The sequence below is a fragment of the Danio aesculapii genome, chromosome 4 (assembly GCF_903798145.1).
Source record: "Danio aesculapii chromosome 4, fDanAes4.1, whole genome shotgun sequence".
NCBI lineage: Eukaryota > Metazoa > Chordata > Actinopteri > Cypriniformes > Danionidae > Danio > Danio aesculapii.
This window is the reverse complement of record NC_079438.1, coordinates 18,155,916-18,175,471: the sequence shown is the minus strand read 5'-3', so window position 1 is coordinate 18,175,471 and position 19,556 is coordinate 18,155,916. Positions and strand designations below refer to the sequence as shown.

At 40.9% G+C, this 19,556-nt stretch overlaps 1 protein-coding gene across 1 annotated transcript; it reads right to left on the bottom strand.

Moving 5' to 3' along the window:
* Positions 1-7,211: 7,211 nt before the first annotated feature.
* Positions 7,212-18,612, bottom strand: LOC130222128 (gastrula zinc finger protein XlCGF8.2DB-like). Its single transcript, XM_056454758.1, has 3 exons — positions 18,555-18,612; positions 17,964-18,113; positions 7,212-8,654 (listed from the first exon to the last, which is right to left on the bottom strand). The coding sequence occupies exons 2-3, from the start codon at positions 18,046-18,048 to the stop codon at positions 7,612-7,614; spliced, it is 1,128 nt and encodes a 375-aa protein (XP_056310733.1). The 5' UTR covers positions 18,049-18,113; positions 18,555-18,612; the 3' UTR covers positions 7,212-7,611.
* Positions 18,613-19,556: the final 944 nt, after the last annotated feature.

Sequence of the window (19,556 nt, the reverse complement as noted above, 5' to 3'; positions counted from 1 at the left end):
AAACCCTGGAGGGACCCTCCAGGACCGAGATTGGTGACCCCTGGTCTAGAGTAAGAGCAAATACAAATTCGTTTTATATAATTTGCGACCGAGACATTTGCGGCTGGATCTAAACCCATAATTTTGTGTATTTTACTTGTCCCACCTACCCTTGTACCCTTGTTCCTATTGGCTAGACAGCGATCTACACGTACGTGCAACTGGCCTCTGCTTGGAAGTCAGCTATGCTCACCACTGTATTACCAACGCTTGAGGACATCCGCTCACAGAAGTGTGAAAAATGAAAGATTTCAACCAAGGAGTTCTTTGTGTGGGCGAAAAAAAAAGGTTGAGTATGGATCCCATCTCTTTTTGACTTTGAGGTTGGATAAAGCGTTCGATGGTACAACCTCACAAAAAAAAAAAAAAAAAAACGGAGGTCGATAATTTCACTCTGCAGTGGTGGAGTTCTCATCTTCTGTCACCCAGTATTCACTGTAATGAGCTCCCCCGGTTTGAATGTCATTGCAAGGGTTGACTGGATGCAGCTCATGAAAGGGCAAGCTGACATTTTGTGGAGTAAAAGCTGGGCAATGTGTAAGAATGAATGGCGTGCTTTGTTTGCTGCAAAACATGCTAATAACGTTCTCCTGTGTGATACACTGTTCAAGTTACTGCTGATGACCAGTCAAAGACTGATGAAGAAGCAAGGATTAATAATGAAGAAAAACTGTCCAAGCCCAGTTTTCTACCCTCCTCTTGCTGTCAGCCAAGGTCTTTAGTGCCAGCGCTGCAGACAACGCTGTTAGGACTGGACTATATTGCTGATCTGTGTAGGGTCAGAACGGATGCTGTAACTGCACAGCTCCTCGTTAGTATAGTGGATAGATTCTCCGCCTGTTGTGCTGAAGACCAGGGTTTGATTCCTTGATATTGAGGTCCTTGTTTGTCTTTAACTTTTTGGCTTTATCTTTCACAAGGGTGGCACCCGCCTATGTGATATATACAGCAGCCAAAGGAAAAGCATTGGCTGGGAATCGAACACGGGTCAATTACTTGAAAGGCAGCTATGCTCACCACTATACCACCAACGCTTGCGGACAGCTCTTGCCAGAAGAGCTCAAAAAGAATGCTTTCAACCAAGGCCCTCTTTGTCTGGGTTCGGCACTGAAAAACATGTCCAGCATATGGATCCCAACCATCTCAAAAGCACTGATCTACCCACATGTCATGGGACATCTTCACAAGAGTGGTGCCTGGCCATGTAATATTACGGCAGCCAAAAGGAATACATTCGCTGGGAATCTGCTTGGAAGCCAGCTATCCTCACCACTATATTTCCAACGCTTGTGGACATCCTCTCACAGAAGTGTAGAAAATGAAAGCTGTCAACCAAGGAGTTCTTTGTGTAGGCGAAAAAAAATGTCGAGTATGGATCCCATCTCTTTCTGACGGTGAGGTTGTGTAAAGCGTTCGAAGGTACAACCTCATCAAAAAAAACAAAAAACTGAGGTCGATAATTTCACTCTGCAGTGGTGGAGTTCCCATGTTCTGTCACCCAGTATTCACTGTAATGAGCTCCCCCGGTTTGAATGTCATTGCAAGGGTTGACTGGATGCAGCTCATGAAAGGGCAAGCTGACATTTTGTGGAGTAAAAGCTGGGCAATGTGTAAGAACCGAGTAAGTACATTTAGACCTGTTTTCAGTTGCTGTGTTTGGTTAGAGAACACTTAGACTTGTTTTTAGCTGGTTGTGTATTGGTTGTTGACATTTAAAATTGTTTTCAGCTATCTGTGTTTAGTACTAGCAAGCTTTAGCCACTGTTTCCTTTGTTTACTGTAAGAGCTTGTGTGCCGAACCGGAGGTTTTTCGCGCCCCCGCCGCTGCAATCTCGGGTGTTTTTTAACTTGGAGGCGTGTCCAAACGCCAGGTAAACACTATATATTTGAACACATTAGGTTTAGCTAGCAGGAGAAGCACTTTAGCATCGAGAGCAACACCAAGTAAGTACATTTAGACCTGTTTTCAGTTGCTGTGTTTGGTTCGAGAACACTTAGACTTGTTTCAGCTGGTTGTGTATTGGTTGTTGACATTTAAAATTGTTTTCAGCTATCTGTGTTTAGTACTAGCAAGCTTTAGCCACTGTTTCCTTTGTTTACTGTAAGAGCTTGTGTGCCGAACCGGAGGTTTTTCGCGCCCCCGCCGCTGCAATCTCGGGTGTTTTTTAACTTGGAGGCGTGTCCAAACGCCAGGTAAACACTATATATTTGAACACATTAGGTTTAGCTAGCAGGAGAAGCACTTTAGCATCGAGAGCAACACCAAGTAAGTACATTTAGACCTGTTTTCAGTTGCTGTGTTTGGTTCGAGAACACTTAGACTTGTTTCAGCTGGTTGTGTATTGGTTGTTGACATTTAAAATTGTTTTCAGCTATCTGTGTTTAGTACTAGCAAGCTTTAGCCACTGTTTCCTTTGTTTACTGTAAGAGCTTGTGTGCCGAACCGGAGGTTTTTCGCGCCCCCGCCGCTGCAATCTCGGGTGTTTTTACTCTCGGAGGCGTGTCCAGCTGAACTCAATCAGCAAAGCGCTCGGGGGTGTATATAAGCGACTAGTCTCACCGCGGCAGCGGTCGCGGCAGCCTCGTGTGAAGACCAACGAGAGTAAAGACCATCGACTCTTTTCCTTGCACTGTATTATGTTTACTAATTCCTGTTGTTACTAATACTCGCAGAGCACGGGAGGTACGCTGCAGGCGCAACCCTCACAACCTTCGATCAATTCATGTATCCTCTATTTCACAACTCTCTCTCTCTCTCTGTGGGCCTCTGGAATTGTCAATCTGCTGTTAACAAAGCAGATTTTATTACCTCCATAGCCACTCATTCTGACTTTAGTCTCATGGCTCTAACTGAAGCCTGGTTGAGACCGGAGGACACTGCTACACATGCAGCTCTTTCTACTAATTTCTCTCTTTCCCACACTCCTTGTCAGACAGGGAGAGGGGGTGGGACTGGACTACTGATTTCCAAAGAATGGAAATTCACTCAGAGACAGTCCCTGCCAAAAATCAGCTCTTTTGAATTCCATGCAGTCACCATTATCCACCCCTTCCGCATAAATGTGGTTGTCATCTACCGCCCACCGGGTACATTAGGTCACTTCTTAGATGAACTGGATGTTCTTCTCTCATCTTTTTATGATTATGACACTCCCTTGTTGGTGCTAGGTGACTTCAACATCCACATTGAAAGACCTCAAGGTGCTGACTTCCAGACTCTGCTTGCATCTTTCGACCTCAAAAGAGCACCTACTTCTGCTACTCACAAATCAGGTAATCAACTAGACCTTATTTACACTCGACATTGCCTCGCTGATCAAACACTAGTAACTCCACTACAAACATCGGATCATTTCCTTCTCTCTCTCAACATCCACCTTACTCCTGAGCCGCCACACACTCCAACTCTAGTTGCCTTTCGCAGAAACCTACGCTCTCTCTCACCCACTAGACTATCTACCATTGTTTCTAACTCTTTTCCTCCATCTTGCAAACTCTCTGCACTTGATACGAACAGTGCCACTGATACACTCTGCTCCACGCTAACATCATGCCTAGACAGACTATGCCCTATTACATCCAGACCAACCCGGGCCAGTCCTCCTGCACCCTGGCTCTCTGATGTTCTCCGTGAGCATCGCTCAAAACTTCGGGCTGCTGAGAGAAGTTGGCGAAAAACTAAAAATCCTGAACAGCTCATAACATACCAAACTCTTCTCTCTTCTTTCTCGACTGAGGTTACTTCTGCAAAGCAGACATACTTCCGTCAGAAAGTCAACAGTGCCACCAATCCTCGCTTACTTTTTAAAACATTTTCCTCCCTCCTCTATCCTCCTCCTTTACCAGCATCCTCCACACTCACTACTGATGACTTTGCTACATTCTTTTGCACCAAAACTGCAAAAATCAGTGCTCAATTTGCTGCACCTACAACAAACACGCAAGATACACCACCAACACCACACACACTCACCTCTTTTTCCCAGCTCTCTGAGTCTGAGGTGTCCAATCTCGTGCTATCAAGCCATGCAACCACCTGTCCGCTTGATCCCATTCCCTCTCATATCTTGCAAGCCATTTCTCCTGCAGTCATACCAACACTGACTCACATAATTAACACATCTCTTGACTCTGGTCTATTCCCTACTTCATTTAAGCAGGCTAGGGTAACCCCACTGCTAAAGAAACCCAACCTGGATCAAACGCTACTTGAAAACTACCGACCGGTATCCCTGCTTTCATTCATGGCCAAGATTTTGGAGAAAGTAGTGTTCAATCAAGTCCTAGACTTTCTTACTCAAAACAACCTCATGGACAACAAGCAATCTGGCTTTAAGAAAGGCCACTCAACTGAGACTGCCCTGCTCTCGGTCGTGGAGGATCTCAGATTGGCTAAAGCAGACTCTAAATCATCTGTCGTCATCTTGCTGAATTTATCAGCTGCTTTTGACACTGTAAACCACCAGATCCTGCTATCTACGCTTGAGTCACTGGGCGTCGCAGGCACTGTTATTCAATGGTTCAGTTCCTACCTCTCGGACAGGTCATTCAGGGTGTCGTGGAGGGGAGAAGTGTCCAACCTACAGCATCTAAACACTGGGGTACCTCAGGGCTCTGTTCTTGGGCCACTTCTCTTCTCTATCTACACGGCATCTTTAGGAACAGTCATCCAGAAACATGGTTTTTCCTACCACTGCTATGCTGATGGCACCCAGCTATACCTCTCTTTTCACCCTGACGATCCCTCTGTTCCAGCTCGCATTTCAGCCTGCCTGTCAGACATTTCACACTGGATCAAAGATCATCATCTCCAGCTTCACCTCACGAAAACGGAAATGCTTGAAGTTTCTGCCAACCCGACTCTTCACCATAACTTTTCAATCCAGATGGACGGAGCAACCATCACTGCATCCAAAATGGTAAAAAGCCTTGGAGTAACAATTGATGACCAACTGAACTTCTCTGACCACATTTCTAGAACTGCTCGATCTTGCAGATTCGCACTCTACAACATCAGAAAGGTCCGACCCTTCCTATCTGAACATACAGCTCAACTCATTGTTCAAGCTCTTGTTCTCTCCAAACTGGACTATTGCAACTCTCTGCTAGCCGGGCTAACAGCTAGTTCTATCAAACCTCTTCAGCTGCTTCAGAACGCAGCAGCACGAGTGGTCTTTGATGAACCCAAAAGAGCACATGTCACTCCGCTACTCACCCGTTTGCACTGGCTGCCAGTTGCTGCCCGCATCAAATTCAAAGCTCTGATGTTTGCTTACAAAGTGACCTCTAGCTTGGCTCCTTCATATCTGCTCTCACTTCTGCAGATATATGTGCCCTCCAGAAACTTGCGTTCTGTGAATGAACGTCGCCTCGTTGTTCCATCCCAAAGAGGGAAGAAATCACTTTCCCGAACTCTCACATTCAATCTGCCCAGTTGGTGGAATGAACTCCCTAACTACATCAGAACAGCAGAGTCACTTGCTGTCTTCAAGAAACAACTAAAAACGCAACTATTTAGTCTCCACTTTCCTTCCTAATCTGCAACTGCCTCTCTGGCTATACCACTAACTGTGCCCTCTCTCTCTCTCTCTCTCTCTCTCTCTCTCCAAAAAAAAATAAAATAAATTTTTTTACTGATGCTTTGCTTCTTAGACTTTACACACCTGAAACTTGTCTGTAGCACTTGTTTACTGCTGCTCTTATAGTTGTGTGAATTGCTTCCTTGTCCTCATTTGTAAGTCGCTTTGGATAAAAGCGTCTGCTAAATGACTAAATGTAAATGTAAGAATGAATGGCGTGCTTTGTTTGCTGCAAAACATGCTAATAACGTTCTCCTGTGTGATGCACTGTTCAAGTTACTGCTGATGACCAGTCGAAGACTGATGAAGAAGCAAGGATTAATAATGAAGAAAAACTGTCCAAGCCCAGTTTTCTACCCTCCTCTTGCTGTCAGCCAAAGTCTTTAGTGCCAGCACTGCAGACAATGCTGTTAGGACTGGATTACATTGCTGATCTGTGTGGGGGGAGAACAGGTTCTCCTACTCTGCAGATCCTCGTTAGTACAGTGGACAGTATCTTCGCCTGTCACACGGAAGACCAGGGTTCGATTCCCCAAAGGGGGGGCCCTTCTTTGTCTTTTACTTTTTGGCTGTTGCCTTTCACAATAGTTGTGTGCTGGATCGCCTTTCTTTAATCACCCTAATTAAACAAAGATAAACCAGAATCCTCCCTTCGCTATATTTCTTAGCTAGGGTTTAGTTAAAGGATCGTCTTTATAATGTATTTTACAAAAGAATAAATTAGGTTCATACTTTACCACACAGGGTAACTCTGATGGGTTCTGGCAAATGAACTCAATGTCCACTCCAGTTGAAGAAAACTAATAAAAAACACTTTTATTAATAAAATAAAATCCAGTGTAAAAGTAGAATAAACAAAAGACAAACGACAGAAACAAAATCCTTACTTTATCCTCCGTTGAGGATAAAAGGCAACCAACCTCAATATACAGAAGTCGGGAAGCGCAAAGCTGGTCAGTTTGGTTCAGCTTTTATACTTCCAAAATCAGGTCATGCACATAACTACACCTCATATATCATTGAGGACTTGACATACTGCATATAATTACCCGTACACCATCTGGGTTTTACCTAATATATCAAAACACTAATTATAAATCACTAAGGACAAACTAATGATGTGGTCTGACCACCCAGTCAAGAATTCTACTATTCAGCAAAACTTACAGGTCATGTCTTATGTGAACAAATTTATAGCTGTCCCATAGGCACATCTTAGAACATAAACCAACATACAAACACTCTCATACACATTGTTTAGATACTTTTAAGGCATTAAGCATTCCACAAGGTATTTTCAATAAGAAGCATCCCTAATTTACGATGACTATGAGACCTCCCGGCTTCGCGAGCAGAGTCTCAGGTCTTCAGGATCAGCTGCGCAAGCTGTATGCACTCAAAGAATAGGAGGTCAGGAGAAGGTAAGAACAGAGAAGGGTCAGAGAGAGGTATCATCTCCCTTCTTCTCCGTTCCTGAGTCTTGCGCGTCCTCTTCTGGTCACATCATGCTCTTCTCTTACACTTGACTGTTTCAGATAAAGTTGAGCTCTGAAGTATTGGAATGTCAGAATACAGGAGAGGTTTGCGTTTCGTTGTTTCACGTTAATAATGGAACCATTCGTTCCATGGGCTCCATTCACCACAACGCAAGGAGCGCAACATCCTCTGCACATGAGAAAATGTTTTGCTGCATTCATGTCATGTGTGCAACTTTTTGTCCATGTGTTTCTTAAGCTGCGCCGAATGAAACGAAACTCTGTAGACAAAGATCAGATCTGTACAGTTTCTCTCCAGTGTGCATCCTCTTTTGTGTTTTCAAATGTGTTAACTGATTAAACCTCTTATAACATTGTGAATCGTCTGGGGCAGTCTCAATTTTGAAGCTCTAATAAAAGTCTTCTCACACTCAAAGCACATATACTCTTTCACACCAGTGTGGATCTTCATGTGTTCATTAAGATGTGATGATTGGCTGAAACTCTTCTCACTGAGTTCATGTGCATGGTTTCTCTCCAGTGTGGATCATCATGTGTTTATTAAGGTGTGATGATCGGCTGAAACCATTCCCACACTGCGTGCATGTGAATGGTTTCTCTCCAGTATGGATCCTCATGTGGTGATTAAGGTGTGATAATTGGCTGAAACTCTTCCCACACTGAGTGCAAGTGAATGGTTTTACTCCAGTGTGGATCCTCATGTGTTTATTAATGTGTGATGAGCATTTAAATCTCTTCCCACACTGAGTGCACGTGAAAGGTTTCTCTCCAGTGTGAATCATCATGTGTTTATTAAGGTGTGATGATCGGCTGAAACTCTTCCCACACTGAGTACATGTGAATGGTTTCTCTCCGGTGTGGATCATCATGTGTTTATTAAAGTGTGATGATCGACTGAAACCATTCCCACACTGAGTGCATGTGAATGGTTTCTCTCCAGTATGGATCCTCATGTGGTGACTAAGATGTGATAATTGGCTGAAACTCTTCATACACTGAGTGCATGTAAATGGTTTCTCTCCAGTGTGGATCCTTATGTGTTGATTAAGGTGTGATGAGCTGTTAAAACTCTTCCCACACAGAGTGCAAGTGAATGGTTTTACTCCAGTGTGGATCCTCATGTGTTTATTAATGTGTGATGAGCATTTAAAACTCTTCCCACACTGAGTGCACGTGAAAGGTTTCTCTCCGGTGTGAATCATCATGTGTAGATTAAGGTGTGATGAATGGATGAAACTCTTTCCACACTGTGTGCATGTAAATGGTTTCTCTCCAGTGTGGATCTTCATGTGATTATTAAGGTTTGATGATTGGTAGAAACTCTTCCCACACTGAGTGCATGTGAATGGTCTCTCTCCAGTGTGGATCCTCATGTGAGTCTTAAGATTGTCTTTTCTTCCAAAACTCTTTCCACACTGAATGCAGGTGCAACGATTCTTGTCTCTCCTTTTCAAAATGCCATCAGTCTGTAAATGAGTTTTTCCCTCAATTTTGACATGATGTTCCTCCTCTTTACTCCCCTCATTCTCTTCAATTAGGTCTGAAATACATAAATAAAACATTTGTTTTCATTAAGTCTAAAAAACTCTCATCTAAAGCTGAAAATTTAAAAGACACTGGAAACATTGGCTACACACACTGTAATTTTGATGCACATTAAAATAAATCAGATCATATTTTGTTTGGTCCATTAACGTGTATACATTTAAGCAGACAAACAAACAAACAAACAAACAAACAACAACTTCAGCCAGAACCCCGCTCTCCCTAAAACTTTAGCTGCCGCCTCGCCAGCTATCAAGCCTGAATTAAAGCAAGACGCCGGCCCACCAGCTCTTCCAACTTCTACTCCTACTGCCCCACACAATGCAAGCCACAACTTTGACTAAACTCAAGACGCCGGCGATCCAAGCCATTTCTATAAAGCCGGACTCTCACTGATATCCTAGAGGTCCACTTTCGGTAACGTACATGCTTTAAACGGAAGCCTCGCTACATAACTACACTCTAACAAAGACTAAACATTTTATAAAAGTTTCGAAAGACGAGACCAGCGTGAATCAAATGATTTCAATAAAGAACTCACCTCTTAACCTCCCGCCTGTCCACAGATCCATAAATTTCTGACTGTTGAAGTAGTTCGATTGCAACTGACCAAGCAATCTATTCCACAAACATTAGTCCACAACATATTCATATGTTGATAAACGTCCATGGAAGGATGCAGCACTGTTTTCAGTCAAACCAGCTGCTGGAGCGCATGCAGCAGAATAGTCTTTCAGGCATAAACACTATAGCGATTTTGGTTGACAAAATGGCCGCCAACCTTTTGCACTCTGACTGATACTCCAAGGAGCCAATAGCTGAAAGGAGAAGTGTCACCATCCAATAAGCTTTCCAAACTTTAAATGGCCCCGCCTTATCTCTTGACAGTTTCATGAATGGACTGAGTGCTAAGACTTTGTGAATGAATCGGGCCAGATTTGCTCGAGATTTTTCAATCATGTTAAGATTGCAAACGTGATGATATTTATCTTGGACTTAGTAAAAGCCCATGATAAACAGTACATTCACACAGTTCCTACTAAGTGGTGACATCGTTTTTCAAGTTAAGGGTTTGATGTTGGCAGTTGATAATTACATTTTATTAAAAAAATTATAATAATAAAAATAAATAAATAAATATATAAATAAAATAACCCCTCTGCCACATCTAATCTGATAGCCATGGAACCAATGAAAAGAGTATTACCCAGCCAGTGAAAAACATTCAACACATAAAGCATTGAAGCTCTTTTGCAACATAACAATAGCTACTCGTATATCAATACACATGAGTGCCATAGTCAAGTTTATAATGGCAAGTCAGTGGGATGTGAAACAGCAAAGAAACAACTTCCTGCCTGACTGCTACGAACAAGGAGGACATTTCTGGCAGTGGAGTAACGTTTCATTCACTGACTCTGTGGTAGATACATTTTGCTTTTAAACAAACTTTTATATCACTAAGGGGTTTAAACTCCACTCCACTCTACTGTCATCTCACCTGCTCTTCCAGAGGTACTTCCAGGACCGCCAGCCAAGACACGCCCCATATCCTCAGCTCTCCATCCATCTGCCACTTTGCAGGGGGACGAATGTCCACTTCTACAACCCTTGCATATTGTGACATCAAAGCTATTGTAACATGTATTAACAAAGGCGCAAAGGCGTTGCCCACGCACTTATGAAGACACCTCGCATGAATATCAGCTAAAACATTTAATTATGTCTGCAGTACATGTACCATGTTGTGACCATTTAATTTCTAATTCTTTCTTGTTTTCTCATTTTAGAGGTCATGGCCACCGGCTCCAGAAACTGCCTTTATTCAACCCATCACACTCTACATCCATTCCAAATGTATTCACACTCTTCGCAAAGACGTTCTAGCCAACCCCTTATTCACTCACCTCTACATATCACTAACGACAGTATTTTTCATTATTACGGGAACATGCATAACCATCCAATACTGACTACCACTGCATCTCTGCAACTGCAGAGACACTCCGCCAAGTTACATTCACCAATAGCACCATGGCACTGGCACTCTAGCTGAGCCCCTCTTTTACTTCATCTCTACATATCACTACTGACTCTCACTTCACCTCTACATATTACTAACGACCATATTTTTCATTATTACGGGAACATGCATAACCATCCAATACTGACTACCACTGCATCTCTGCAACTGCAGAGACACTCCGCCAAGTTACATTCACCAATAGCACCATGGCACTGGCACTCTAGCTGAGCCCCTCTTTTACTTCATCTCTACATATCACTACTGACTCTCACTTCACCTCTACATATCACTAATGACAGTATTTTTCATTCTTACAGGGACATGCATAACTATACAATACTGACTACCACTGCACCTCTGCAACTGCAGAGATGCTTCAAGTTACATTCATCCATAGCAACACTGCACTGGCATTCTAGCTGAGCCCCTCTTTTACTTCATCTCTACATATCGTTACTGACTATATTTAGCACTCATAATGCTCCAATGCTGACTACCTCTGCAACAACAGAGACGCTCCACAGAGCCCTATTCTCCCTCTGCCTTCACTCTACCTCCTCCCCCCTCCCTATTTATAGTTGACACAATCACCCAGTAACACTATTCCGATTTTAGAGCACCTCAAAGAAGCCCAGATGACTCTCGCCAGCCATCAACCCACATCTACTCAAGGGCGAGGGCATGACCCAGCCACCTTCCCTCCTCCTTTCCCTTACTTCTAGACTGAGTAACACTCAACTTTCTCCCCCAGTCACGTAGTTAATCGGAGGTGCATGCAAGCCCCCCGTCACCCCCGGCTGTTTCTGCAGGAGTCTGCAGCCCCCTCCCATTTACCGACTCCTGCCAGACCCTGCCCCCCCAAGGCTCTGACTCCCGCAGGAGTGTTACCCCGAGCTTCGACTCCCGCAGGAGTCTTCTCACTGCCCCTCCCAGGCCTTAGCAACCTTATTATTATATATTTATATATCTATTTACGCAAGTACATAAATATATTTTTATATATAGAGCTGACACTCCCCGCTCCATCTCCTCACGGAGTGTTCCTCGAGCACCTAACTCATCCCGTCACCCTCTAACAGGAGTCTTCACCGTCCAAATCCCCCTTTTCCCAGACTCCTGTCAAAGTCGGCCAGCTTGCCCTGTTCCCCGGGCGCCGACCCCCGCAGGGGTCATGTCACTGCCCCTCATCCCATATTCACTGAAATCCTGCATATTCACAGCAAGTGCGCATAATTCAGCTTATATTAATGAGTTTGCATTATTGTATATAACTTATGCAAATGTTCCCAGTACTGGGTTGCAGCTGGAAGGGCATGTGCTGTTTAAAACATATGCTGAATAAGTTGGTGGTTTATTCCGCTGTGGTGACCCCTGATAAATAAAGGGACTAAGCTGAAAGAAAATGAATGAATGAACTTGTGCTAATGCTTAATGCCCTGTTTGCTGTAAACTGGAGTGATGAGGAGATGGCAAGATGACATACTTTGCTACTTGTTTTCATTCATTTGTACTTTTGTATTTGTTTTCTTGCCTTTGTGCACGTCCTAAGGCTTAGCTAGAGACCTACGTGATGACAATTATATACCCGACAAGATGCAGAAATGCCATTTAAAAAGGTGACCTGCTGTTTGTCCAATCAGGGACAGTGACAACATAAATATACAAATAATAATGTTAACCTCGGGTTTACCAATGTAAAACATCTGTTAATGAACACCCAGGATTATTTTTTAACCCCAGGTAAAGCATGAGCAGTGTGGAACATGATTACAGATAAACCAGGATTCTGTTTATCCAGGGTTAGAATGACCAAGGGTCAACAATTTGAAGTGTGAAAAGAATACTCAGCATTAGCTCTCTGGATAACTAGAGTACAATGACAAACAGCGACAATTGTCAATCATGTCATAGCAGTGACCAGGAGCCCGTTTCAGAAAGGAGGTTAATTGAAAACTAAGAGTATTTTAACCCTGAAATGAGAGAAACTCTGGGTTTTCTATTTCAAAATGGCAGGTTTGTAAAACTGGAAAAATCAGGGTAGGTCAAGCCTGTTTCTGAAGGAGAAGTAACTTTAACTTAGTGTCAGTTACCGTGGTAATTTACTCTGTGAACCTAACCTGGTCAGGAGCAGGTTTTATTCTCTAAACGTTTCTGAGTTTCTGTCGGTCTCCTCCCCTTTTTTTTAAAGACAAAGCAGTATTTCTCGCCTTAGCCTTACCTTTCCACCCACCTATTTTAACGCTCATTTTGGATATGCGCATACAAAACGATTGATGGAAACATCATGATGCATACTGTAACTTTTAAAAAATACGCATAAAAACTGCACAAAAGTGAGCAGGATAAACTTTTATTTGATAGAATCGATGTGCCTAAACTACAATGGAAACACTTTTACTGAACAAATTACAGTATGTGATTTAAAAAAGGTTTGTTATAAGAGATCATATGAGGATTAAAATGTGAATAGACAATCCAGCAGGCTGAGCGCACTGCAGAACATCGGAAATGTTGTTTTGATCTTTCTAAAACACCTTAACCGTTTTAGTATTAATGTATATTATTAATGACCTCCAGAGTGTCAAGAGAGTCTGTTCTCCATGTCTCATGGCCTCAAACGCCCCCACGTGTTCATTGTGTGTCAACATTGTCTTCTGAGGCGCGAGTACATTTATTAAATAAAGAAAAAATTGACGCAGCTTCTTCTACCGCAGTAAATTCTGTTTTTACTGTTGATATTTGGCACCAGTTAATCAGGAAGTGATGATTTTGTTCGCTTTGATTCGTTGGATGGAAACGCTGATTTATTTGCACTTCTTTTATGTGATATTTCAGTTTTGCACATAAATTTATTTAATATTTTTGGATGGAAACACAGCTATTGCCTACATTTCAGTCACACAAAGATCAAATGTAAGTCACGTATGAGAATGGCTTGTCCTTTTTTAATAAGTATTTTGCTTAAATTCACTGTCCTTTAACATGTACTGTTACTAGATTAATGGGATTATTATTCGTTCTAAAAATTTTGTTTTAGTTCTGCTTACATTATAAATGTCATATTAAACTATATCACTTGATCAATAATAGAGGCACACACATACAATTGCACTTTTAAATCTATTAAAACTAATACGTCCCTCTCACTTTTAGAGACAGACCATTTAGAAACAGGTGATTAATAATTATATGAACGTATGATCTCATACAGCCCTCCCTCTTTTAAAATGTCTGCTACGCCCCTGCTGAAACCCAAAACTCTGTTTTTAATCTCTGTAAATCAACTCAGAGTTCAAGTTTAAAATCAGAGTTAGTTGAACCTCCTTACTGAAACAGGCCCCTGATCTCATATGCTATTGTTTTAGAACTTCAGTTGCCTATTGGGGAAATGATCAGGACTAATAAATGACTATTTGCTCTACAAACAAGTGTGTTCATGACTATACATACAAAGAAACACAACAAAATGAGAAAATATGACTTTGCAACATCGAGCAGCATTAGGCATGGGCTAGTATAAGATTCTGATGGTATGATAACCTTGAATAAAAATATCACGGTTTCACTGTATTGTGATTACAGCTTTAAAATGTATATATATATATATATATATATATATATATATATATATATATATATATATATATTAAATGTCTGGGTAAAAAACTAAACAAAAAAATCCCTTTGAACACAATTGTATTTTTTTTGAAAAACTTTTATTTTTAAGTATGTTGGAGCAGTAAACATGTCAGGCTAAATCATTCAAATGAATCATTGACTTCTGCTGTCTTCATTTGTTTCAGAAACACAGATTTATTTACAATTTAAAACAGCATCTTTGGATATCATTTCTGCTGGAGAAACTGTTGTCCTGAAAAACTTAAAACAAAACGTAAAAAAAAAAAAAAAAAAAAACATATACCGCAGGGGCGGTACAGTAGAAAATATTGGTGGTTTTAAAACCTTGACTTTTTTTAACCCGCGGTATACCTTGTAAACTGTTATTGTCCCATGCCTAAGCAGCATAACACTGTTTTTACAATCTAAAAATTCATTCCTTTAAAAAAAGTCTCAAGCAAAAAGATTCCAATGGTGGCGCCTGCTGTTACGTGAAGAATATAGTCACGTATATTTGCATATGATCAGCATGCTGTTATCCATTTCTTAAGCAGCACAAGTCATTTTTAAACTAGTTTGTTGGCCAGTTGTAGTCAGTGCAATGCTAAACGTTATTGTTCCACTATAATTTGTTCGTTTTGTCTCACGTCGTCCCACAGCAACATCATATAGTTTAGAATACTGTACAATGTTTTATAATAATTAATTACTTTAGTGTCCATTTCATTCAACATATTTCAAATTGGGGGCATCCACGCCTTTTGACATACTTTAAAGCAAGATTTCTGCAGGTTTCACCAAGTTAAATTTAAGACTTTTAAAACCTTTTTAAGACAATTATGACTGAAATTTTAGACTAAGGTATTTTTCAAATGGCCCAGATAAAAAAGATTCCCATCAATAAATATTATCATTTTATACATTTAATAATACAATAATAAATTAATAATAATAAATTAAAATATTTAAGATATTTCTTGGCAAAAGATCTTGAATATTGTGTAAAAAAGACAGCTCTACTTGTATCCACACACTTTTTTTTCCAAAATAAACTTTCTTTAAAAATAACAACAAATGAACAAATGTTTTAAAAGTTTTTAAAAACTATAATAAACTAAATCTTTGCACAACAATCTGTCCAGGTCGATGTCCTCAGCAGTAATACATGGAGCACGTTTAAACAAATGTTATTTTAAGGAAAATAATTGAACCATTATGAAAAATAGAGTTAAAATGACCTTTCAGAATAAAAAGTTGAAAGTTTTATTGAGATGGATTGTTGGTGATTGTATGGGTTTTGGCCAGATTGGGAAGCAAAACATAAACAAAGGAAAATGAAGACTTGTTTTAAAAAGATTTAAAACCTACAATACAATATTTCAGAAACTTTAAGACTTTTTAAGGCCTAAAATTTTACGACATTTTATGACTCACTGAAACCCTGTTTAAACACAATAGCCCTGGTAAATATTTATTATAATAATGATGTTATTCTAACTCAGATACTATCTGTGAGAACTAGAACAACTACTAGAAACAAGTTTAAATACATGAAGAAGTTGATGAAAAAAAGGGGATTGTGATCAACGTGACATGCAAATGGAAAGTACTAAGCCAACACTATCACTGTAATAGCAGATATCTTCTATGAGAATACTGTAGGTCAAATATCCTCAGCTCAGTTAAACTTTTTAAAGAGCCCATATTATGGGTTTTTGAAAATACCCTTCCATGTAGTGTGTCACACAGCTCTAAGTGAAGTGAAATATCCAGCTAAGGCTTAAATCTGTAAGTGTACAGTGTTTAAAACTATTGATTCATCTATAAAAGAGTCGACTCATAGTGCTTCAAACGAGTCGTCTTGATAACGAGTCATTAGGTGTTTCCGCGATGATGGCAGCTACGAAACACAAGTAGTTGGGCGCGCAAACCCGGGAGATTTGAAACCTGCGGCCCCGCCCACTAACAGAAAAAAAGTCACACACACACACACAGACACACACAGACACTGGTCGAATGAAGTCACGCTGTGCAGATGGATATTATGGACAGTCTAATCAAAGATCAAACATCAGCAATATAGCCCAGCCTTGAGCAGTTCTGAGTGCTTCTGAAAACTATATGCTTTCAAAGAAGACTTCATCAGTTTGTTAAAGGAAGGATCAGTGAAGACTGTCTGAACATGGATCAGTGGATCATGGACTCAGTTTCTTCCCCCATTTCACCAGTGTAAGTACGTGCGATTAAAACTGTTGCCTCGTTTACTCTAGCTTGCAAATTATGTATTTAGTTGTGTTTGTTACTTGTAACCGCGTGTGCTGTATCAGGTTAACTCTTTATATCTCATATCGCGTGTAAAGCCACGTTGAAAACGCGACGCGTGCCGCTTTGATTACGGATCGTCAGCTGTTTACACACATGCAACGGACAAGTTTCAAAATATTTCAGCTCAATATTATTGTCTCCTCGTGTGTGTAACGCACGGGTATTCGCGGATATAACAGCGCCGCTCCTCTATGGACGCGCCGGCCCTGTGTGTGTGTGTGTCTGTCTGTGTCTCCTCGTGTGTGTAACGCACGGGTTTTCGCGGATATAACTGAGCGCCGCGCCGCGCCCTCTCTATTCAGCCGGTCCTCTATGGACGCGCCGGCCCTCTGTGTGTGTGTGTGTGTCTCCTCGTGTGTGTAACGCACGGGTTTTCGCGGATATAACTGAGCGCCGCGCCGCGCCCTCTCTATTCAGCCGGTCCTCTATGGACGCGCCGGCCCTCTGTGTGTGTGTGTGTCTCCTCGTGTGTGTAACGCACGGGTTTTCGCTAATATAACTGAGCGCCGCGCCCTCTCTATTCAGCCGGTCCTCTATGGACGCGCAGGCAAGAGCAAGGAGACTGTGACCTCCTCGCCAGTTCTTGGACTTTTTGCTCAATAAAATAGTTAGTCGTCAGTATTTTCTAGTCCATCGTCTGTGTTTACATTCACCCACTGGCAGCCAAAATCCACTATGAAGCGTGTGTGCACTGTGACTACTTTTATATTGTTGATTAGCAGCTGGGCATTTCACTCTGTCTGGCGCTGAAGCCTTGTCCGTGTCGACCAATCGCAGCAGGCTGTCATCGGTCCAATCAGCGAAGATTAGCTTCGCGCTAAGGAGGGGTTTGGGAACAAATGAATCGCTGAACGATTCATATGGGAGTCGCTGGGATAATTAGGTAAAAATAAATGCAGATTATAAGACCATCAAAGTGTTTTTTGACCTTGCATGCATATTAGACTGTTGTTGGAGACCCTTACAACCTAAATATGACCCTATTTCATGTATAATATGGGCTCTTTAATTTATTGTTTTTATTTATTTTATATAACGCCAGTGCTCAAGGACACTTTACAAACAATAGGAAAACAAGAAAAGCAATAAACTTAAGGAGATGGGAAATGAGAGACTAATAATACATAATGACAAAAGACATGAGAACAAGTAACAAGAAAGAAACTCATTCCTGTCTTTCAATGAGTGCATTTAGGAGTGCATTAAATGTGCATTTAGGAGAACTAGGCAGCACACTCAGAGCTGCAAGATGGATTTAATTTAGTATTCTTCTTATTAAAATATATCTGAATGAGGATCTAATGACTGAGTTGGTCTTTGAGAATTAAAATCAACCTGTTTGTTCCTGCAGATCTTCCTGTTTGACTCTGAATGTTTCTTCAATCTTCACATCTTCACTCTCCTCTTTAATAAACGCCATCTTTATAACAGTGTGGAGATCAGTCGCTTCAGCAGGAGTTTTTCTCTGTGTTTGGACACTTTATCCTGTTTAAAATGAACAAAACAATAAAAACGTCCTGTTTAAAATGAATAAAACACTTAACAGAGACAAAATAACTTCTCTTCAACATTTGCTTCAACAGTTTCTTTATATGAGAGTAATTAACAAAAAGAAATCAGGTAAAAGGGTAAGAAACAATAGCCACAAATGAGCTGATTAAAACTAGTAACGTTACTCTTCTTAGTGATGTATACTTAGAATGGACTGACATTATGCTATTTAATAAATTAAACCTTCATTAAAACACTTATTACAAACATTTCTGTTGTTCAAACAATAGCCCTCATTACTCTGAGTAATATAGTACTACGTTGTATAAAGGACTAAAATAATATTGTCAACAGCTGCTACATAATTTAGCATCGGATGAAAACCTGAAAATTTAATCAATCGGTTAATATCTGTGTAAAAGCTTTAAAATAAACCTTTCTCCAGTTGATTCACAGCGCAGTAGCGGCGCTGCCTTATGACGTCACACGCCACGCCAAAATAAAAGTCATTTTTGTTTAGTTTTTTATTGCCACTTACTGTTGCAGTCATGACTTTTTGATACGATTTACTCTTAGCTGCTGACCAAGGGTGCATCTCGCTATTAGTTCTACTCGATCTTAGTGCGGCATTTGACACCATTGACCATGGTATCCTTATTAATCGCTTAAAGTCTACAGGTGTCCAAGGACAGGCCCTACAATGGTTTAAGTCATACTTATCTGACCGTTACCAGTTTGTAATATAAATGGACAGCCTTCACAAATCAGCCCAGTAAAATACGGGGTGCCTCAAGGATCAGTTTTAGGCCCTTTACTGTTTACAATATACATGCTACCCCTGGGAGACATTATTAGAAGACATGGGATCAGCTTTCACTGCTATGCAGATGATACTCAATTATATATTTCAACTAAACCTGACGAGACGTCTAATCTGTCCAAGCTAACTGAGTGTATTAAAGATGTTAAAGACTGGATGACCAACAATTATCTTCTCTTAAACTCAGACAAAACAGAATTATTACTTATTGGGCCTAAATCCTGTACACAGCAGATCTCACAACTCGATCTACAATTAGAGGGATACAAAGTTAGCGTTAGTTCTACTATAAAAGATCTGGGTGTCATATTAGACAGCAATTTAACTTTTAAAAATCATATTTCCCATGTCACAAAAACTGCTTTCTTTCATCTGAGAAATATAGCTAAGTTACGAAGTATGCTATCCATCTCAGATGCAGAAAAGCTAGTCCATGCTTTTATGACTTCTAGGCTGGACTACTGTAATGCTCTGTTTGCTGGCTGCCCAGCATCCTCTATTAACAAACTTCAATTAGTACAAATGCAGCTGCCAGAGTTCTAACCAGGTCTAGAAAATTTGATCACATCACCCCAATTTTATCCTCCTTACACTGGCTGCCTGTTAAGTTTCGTATT

Excerpts from the sequence above, each read along its gene's own strand:
- LOC130222128 (XM_056454758.1), bottom strand. The coding sequence starts at position 18,048 with ATGGCGTTTATTAAAGAGGAGAGTGAAGATGTGAAGATTGAAGAAACA. Across the intron at positions 8,655-17,963 it reads AGATCTGCAGGAACAAACAG|ACCTAATTGAAGAGAATGAG; the intron begins GTTGATTTTAAT and ends TATGTATTTCAG.